The sequence below is a fragment of the Rhagoletis zephyria genome, unplaced genomic scaffold (genome assembly GCF_001687245.7).
Source record: "Rhagoletis zephyria isolate East Lansing unplaced genomic scaffold, Rhagoletis_zephyria_1.1 Rzeph_scaffold_06438, whole genome shotgun sequence".
NCBI classification, from domain to species: Eukaryota; Metazoa; Arthropoda; class Insecta; order Diptera; family Tephritidae; genus Rhagoletis; species Rhagoletis zephyria.
The window spans coordinates 27,496-34,230 of NW_016163521.1; the positions used below are offsets into that span (position 1 = coordinate 27,496).

Genomic DNA, 6,735 nt, shown 5'->3' on the forward strand with positions numbered 1-6,735 from the left:
TTTACCCGAAAAGCGTTCTCGTATTTTTTGTTTTTTCTCTCTTGCTCCGAGGGGAATTTTGCTTTTTGACAGTTTTACAGGTTTTGTCCAGAAAAGTTGGGGAACAAAACTATTTATTGGGCATTAGGGCTGTTTAGGATGTTGCGGAAACAGTCTAAGAGATTTGCAGTTGGAAACTCCAACTTGGAATTGCATTTGCAAATTTTATGCTTGCTGTTATGGCAACTGTGTGCATTTTATTGTTGTAAATTTACAAATGCAACGAATATGCAAATGCATGAGCACATGTACAAGGTCCTAAACTGCATTATTATTTTTCAATTCGTGGGATTTTCGAAACACATGTACATATCTCTAGGACACAAAAAAAACCTGTTCATACTTAGCAATTAATGATTGCATGTGTAGACAGGGCCTAGGGTACGTTTTTACTTGTTCTAGGGCGTTTTGTGCAACTCTGTCAAATTTGTTTTCGTACCGACTTGGGCTTTTCAACTTCTGCATTTGTTTTTATTTATGCTAAATATATTTTAACGAAAAGGAATGAAACAATTGAACAAAAAATTATTAGGCTTTTCTCAAGGAAATAATTAGTGGAAATTGCAATGAAAATCGATCAGCGGGAAGCTGAAAGTGAGGGTCAAATGTTGAAGCCACCTCCTAGGGCCGCTGGTGCAGAAGAATATGCTGAAGAAAGCCCTGAGCTACTGCTAAATAAATTTTTGGATGCTGTTTCGAAATTATGTATGTAAATTCTATATTTCTAATTTATATAACTTGTTTAAACTTGGTATTTCATGTGTGCAACTTTAGGGTCACAACTGAAGCTTACAGTTACTTTTGTAATGGTTGATCTCGGTGGCTACCATTTATTCGATAAACTTATACAATGGTGTGTCAGAAATCCTCATATGGCTATTTGTTTTGTAGCTGCGCTATTAGCTCTTCTACTGCCATTTTTGATAATGTTGGGAATTGGTCTTTCCACACTACTGATGACACTTACCGGCTTTTTAATTTTAGAAGGTAATTATTTACCAATATCAGTGTGCAGATCTCTACCCCAAATTTTTTAAATTCCACATCTTACCCCACATGGCTTAAAACCTGTCACATTTTTAGACATTTGTTTACAATTTTCACAAAACTATACAAATTAATCAATACATTTCTATAAAGACATGTACATCATGAATTTTGGAAATCCACATATTTATATTTTCTAAAGTATTATGCAATGGTAAGGAGTTCTTTCTTCCATCCTATGATTTGATTAAACATACACAAAAATTTTAGTTTGTTAAAGGATGGTATATTTTGTCATGAGTGGCAGAACTGTAGACATTTTAAGTCTGGCAAAACGCACAAAAACTTAATTTTTAATTAAATACATACCCAAAAAGCATTTCTGTGTTTTTGAAAGTAACTTAAAGTAAGATTGCCACATTAATTGTTAAATAAGCATTTACTTGTAAGTTTATTTTGCTTGTTGGGTACTATGCGCATATGATATATATATCGTCGTTTAAAGTACAAAACCGCGTATCGTCATTCTGCAAAACCGCGTAAATGTCAGTGACATTTGCTGCCAAAAATTGGATTTGCTCACACAAGCCCTTGGCTCAATCCTTATCCATTCGTCCTGAAATATACTAGCCAGAAATGCGATTGCTTTATAAACAAGAGAACTATTTTGAAATATGATTGTTTTTACGCTCTAGAAAATAGTTTCTACAACTTCACATACGCGGTTTTGCATTTTGTTAATACGCGGTTTTGTACTTTAAACGACGATATGTATGTATGTATGTATACCCAATAAAAATCTGAATTGGAAAATCTACCACATCTTATTCAAATCTACAACTTTTTTCGCCGATTCTACCACACTAAAATAAAAAGGGATTTGCTCAGTGATATAACATATACATATATTTTTGTAACTTCTAATGTTTGAAAATCTAATTTCAGGTATACTTCTGTCTATAGTAGCAGCGCTGTTAATTGCTTGCGTGAGCTTTTTAGTTTTAGCAGTATTCGTTGTAAAACAGCTTAAACGAACAGCATAAATTGGAAACGGATCTTTGAGTTAGTGCCAGTATATTATTTAGTAACAATAAAATTTACTTTTATGAATCAACAGAAACTAATGTAGTATTAGCTCACGTGAGTACACATGCGTATATGTATAACCAGAAAACAAGGAAATTGTTCTAATGAGATTATAATTTCAACTCCTGAATGAAATCATAAGTAGTTAAAAAAAACGGTAATTCTCTAGGGTGGGGTAACAACCCCTAAAAAAGGTGCGGAAAAGTCGGGAGGGGTACCAAACGACGCGTTTCGGCCCCCCTAATAACAATCCGGAGGGGGGGAGATAATATTATTAACCATTTAAAAGTTATGAACAAAAAACTTTTGTTAAATTTCGTTGTTTTCTATGAGCAATTACCACGTCAAAAATGCACTAAATCACTAAAACGTTTCCGGTTATTATTTTATGCAAACCAAATCATTTATTCACTTTTATTTTATATATTTCGTTAATAAAACAGAGTAAACAAACTTTGCGCCTGCTAATACTATTATAACCTCAAATCGCTGGTATTGCCACTTTATTTCACATTTCATTTGCGCTATTATACTCAGTTTACACTATACACTTCTTCTTCTTTTTACTTTCATCTAAATAAGATATTGTAACCAAAATATAATAGCAAATTTCGCTATACCATCGCGCGATTTTTTATTAAAAATTTTCATTATATATCGAAGTATTAATTTTTATAGAAAAAGCGCCGCAGGCGAAAATTTGTAATAAAAAATCGCGCGATTTTTTATTAAAAATTTTCATTATTTATCGAAGTATTGATTTTTATGGAAAAAGCGACGCAGGCACGATTTTTTACTAAAAATTTTCATTATTTATATANTTTTACTAAAAATTTTCATTATTTATATAATTAAACGAAAGAAGATACCGAAAAGCATTGAACAGTGCACACATCTCATAAGGAAAAGTGAATTATTACGAAATACTAATACAGTGGCAGCACTATAGCTATTTTGGAATCTCGCGTTTCGGCTCGCAAAGATTGTCAACTTCTTTTTAATAACAAAATAACCTATCTTAGGTTGATAAAACTATGTGTTTCTTTAATAAATAAGTTAAATTATATATTTTAATGTGTTTAAAAAGTGAGAACAGGTGATTTAGTGAATCGAAATTTAACAAAAGTTTTTTNTTTGTCGGTGTAATTGCCCATAGAAAACAACGAAATTTAACAAAAGTTTTTTGTTCATAACTTTTAAATGGTTAATAATATTAGCCCCCCCTCCGGATTGTTATTAGGGGGGCCGAAACGCGTCGTTTGGTACCCCTCCCGACTTTTCCGCGCCTTTTTTAGGGGTTGTTACCCCACCCTAGAGAATTACCAAAAACTATTGTATTTATTTCCAAAAGTTCTTCAAAATAAAGATTAAAAAATAAATAAGTTGTTGTAACAGCATACATATTCCCCAAAGAATTTTTTGGGAGTGACAGTCCTTGTCAAGGCGATAGCAGGAGTACAAAAACAAAATTTTACATGTATTTTGTTTTTGCTTTGGCGGCATAAACTGTCAAAATCTGTAAGAGTGTGTGTAGAAATTCAAACAAGATTTTTCAATTTGATATCAGAAACCGTGCGGCGAAACACATACACAAAATCAGCTGAGCTAGTAACACCACCTTATATTAATTCGCCTTGGTCCTTGTCGTGAAAGAAATAAGTGATGGAAAGTTCTTACGGATATAGTATAGTTGTCACTACTACTACTACAACTACAAACGATGCATCGATGTTTTTGAAACATCTATAATATCGGTTAAATTTTCTATGTTTGCCATCGATGTTTACAATTTACTAACATCGCTAAATTGACGAAGCATCGATGGAAGTTTTACCGATGTTTTAAACATCGACTTTAAGGAGACTCCCCGACTTTCTTTCGGTATGTTTGACTGACCTTAAATTTATTATCCATTCAGATTTTTTTATGTTATTTATGGCCTTATATCAATTATATTATTATATTAAAAAATTTTATTGAGCTTGAGGCCGTTTCTTATGAAAAATGTTATTGAAAATCAGCAATAATTTACAAAAGGCAGAAGTTATAGCTTCTATTACGGAGATCACCACATCTCAGTGCCCGCGGTTGAAGAATTTGATTAGTAGATGTGGTGATCTCCCAAATAGCAGCTATAACTTCTTACCTTTGTAAATTATTGTTGCTTGTCCACAACATTTTTCATAAGAAACGGCCACAAGCTCAATAAAATTGTTTGATTCATTGTGAATGCTGATAACCTAACCGTTAAAACAGAACCAAAAACACCCCTTAGAATTTCAACAAGATCGGGCCTAGGATCTTTAGGCCCGAACGACCTCACGATGGTATGCATTTTGACTCTACAGGAAAATACATTCATAATTATTAAAATATTAAATATTGCTTTAATTTTAACTAGAAATTAAAAATTGCAAAACATCGATATATCGATGTTTCTCTAGCGATGTATTTTAGCCTCGATGTTCTTTTCTCCGATCCATCGATGTATCGATGTTACTGCTCAAAATTTGCATCCCTAAACTCGCCTCCCAACATCGAAAATGAGTGTCCAGCATGTGGAGATTCCCCACTTGACACCAACCGAGGTGGTCACATGCTCACTCAATCCAACTCAACTAACATCCCCCGTCTCCCTCTGTTTCTACCTCATCGAAATATCAAATCTCCTGGGCCTACCGTTAGTTGAGCCTGAGGACAATTACGGGCTAAGTAAGCCCTTACAACAATAACAACTGTGTCTTTTATGCATTATTTTTGAGTGAAAACAGAAGTCCATCATGACAAAAACCCGACAAAATATAAAAATAATTAAAAATCGCGCGCAGCTTGGCAAATTTATGAGCTTCAAGCGGCTTTTGTACGGTGGGAGATTTAATGTCGAGTCCCAAGGCAAATTATTTAATGCGAATGATAAGAATTGTTTCTGTACCGACTCGAGTCTGTCAGAGTGCGTTTGATATCTAGGGTTCCATACGACGGACCCGTATTCTAAGATCGGCCTGACTAAGGAGGTGAAGAGAGCTTTAGTGACATAAGGATATCTGAATTCTTTAGCCCAACGTTTGATGAAAGCCAAGACGCCCTTGGCTCTATTAACACAAAAGTTTACATGGGACTTGAATTCAAGCTTAGAGTCCATGGTTACGCCTAGATCGATTAAATTAGTTACCTGATCAACACTATGTTCACAAATGCGGTAGCTATATGATTGAAAGCGTTTTCTAGAGAAACACATAAATTTACACTTTTGCAAGTTAAGTGACATAGAATTTACTTCGCACCATTTAAACACATTACTAAGGTCCACCTGTAATTGTTTCCTGTCTCCTGGGGCACCAATGAACTTAAATAACTTAACGTCGTCTGCGTACATTAAGCAATTCGAATACTTCAAAATATTTGGAAGATCGTTGATGAATAAAATAAACAGAAGGGGACCAAGGTGGCTACCTTGAGGTACATCTGACGTCACATGAATTACACGATATGAAATTTTTTTTAAAGATAACCCTCTGTTTCCTGCCAATTAAATAAGAAGAAAGACAGCGCAGCAGGATTGGAGGGAACCAATTTTATCAAGTTTGTATATTAGAGTTGAATGAGATACTTTATCAAAAGCCTTGCTGAAATCAGTCTAAATGACGTCAGTTTGATAATTACTTTTGAAACCATTGTTCACATTTGTAGTGAATTGAAGAAGGTTTGGTACAGTTGATTTACCTTTACAAAAGCCGTGTTGTGATACATCGATAACGGGTGTTATCGAATAAGATAGTTCTTCCGTAACGATTTCTTCAAATAATTTAGGAATGGCACACAGCTTTGCGACTCCCCTATAATTCGCAATATTCGACCTGCTTCCATTTTTATAAAGCGGCAAGGTATACGACTCCTTCCAGAAAGAGGGGAAAACTCCTTGCATTAGAGAAGCATTGAAGACGTTTGTTAATGGCTTATATAGATAATCAGCACAACTTATTAGGACACAGGAGGGAATAAACTATTCAAATGAAGGAGAAGCTTGTCAGCGGAGATTGAAGGAATACGGATGTGGTCAAACTGTGGGAGTGGAAAAGGATAGCTAGAAGTTTTTTCATTTGGCTCGACAGAATAGTTCGATTCAAAATAATTTGCAAACATATCAGCAATCATATCATCATAACTAGAAATAACATCATCTAATTTCAGTGTTGAGGGAAACCCATTTATTTTACGTTTTGAGTTAACAAAATGATAAAATGACTTGGGATTAGAAACGATGTTAATGCGAGTTTTATTAATGTAATTCCTGTAACATTTTCTGTTTAAGGCATTGTATTTATGACGAAGGGTGGCGTATGCGGCGTAGTGAGAAGACAGGCCTGATTTTTTATAAAGTTTAAATGATTTAGTTTTCTGATTTTTTAAATGCTTTAGCTCTGAGTTAAACCACAACGAGTTACGAGGTCCGGTATTTTCTTTAACAAGAGGAATGAGTTTACTGAATATATTATTCAAGATTTTACTAAAGTGTAAGGCACTGTTCTCAACATCCCCATCGTACTCAGGCCAGATTATTTCAGATATAGCTATTTTAAGCTTGTCGTAGTTAGCGTATTTGAAAGAATATCGCCGACCTTT

At 34.3% G+C, this 6,735-nt stretch overlaps 1 protein-coding gene across 1 annotated transcript; it reads left to right on the forward strand.

Moving 5' to 3' along the window:
• Positions 1-444: 444 nt before the first annotated feature.
• On the forward strand, positions 445-2,171 carry Ldaf1 (Lipid droplet assembly factor 1). Its single transcript, XM_017629027.1, has 3 exons — positions 445-744; positions 814-1,026; positions 1,972-2,171. The coding sequence occupies exons 1-3, from the start codon at positions 606-608 to the stop codon at positions 2,067-2,069; spliced, it is 450 nt and encodes a 149-aa protein (XP_017484516.1). The 5' UTR covers positions 445-605; the 3' UTR covers positions 2,070-2,171.
• Positions 2,172-6,735: the final 4,564 nt, after the last annotated feature.

Excerpts from the sequence above, each read along its gene's own strand:
- Ldaf1 (XM_017629027.1), top strand. The coding sequence starts at position 606 with ATGAAAATCGATCAGCGGGAAGCTGAAAGTGAGGGTCAAATGTTGAAG. Across the intron at positions 745-813 it reads GGATGCTGTTTCGAAATTAT|GGTCACAACTGAAGCTTACA; the intron begins GTATGTAAATTC and ends GTGCAACTTTAG. Across the intron at positions 1,027-1,971 it reads CGGCTTTTTAATTTTAGAAG|GTATACTTCTGTCTATAGTA; the intron begins GTAATTATTTAC and ends ATCTAATTTCAG.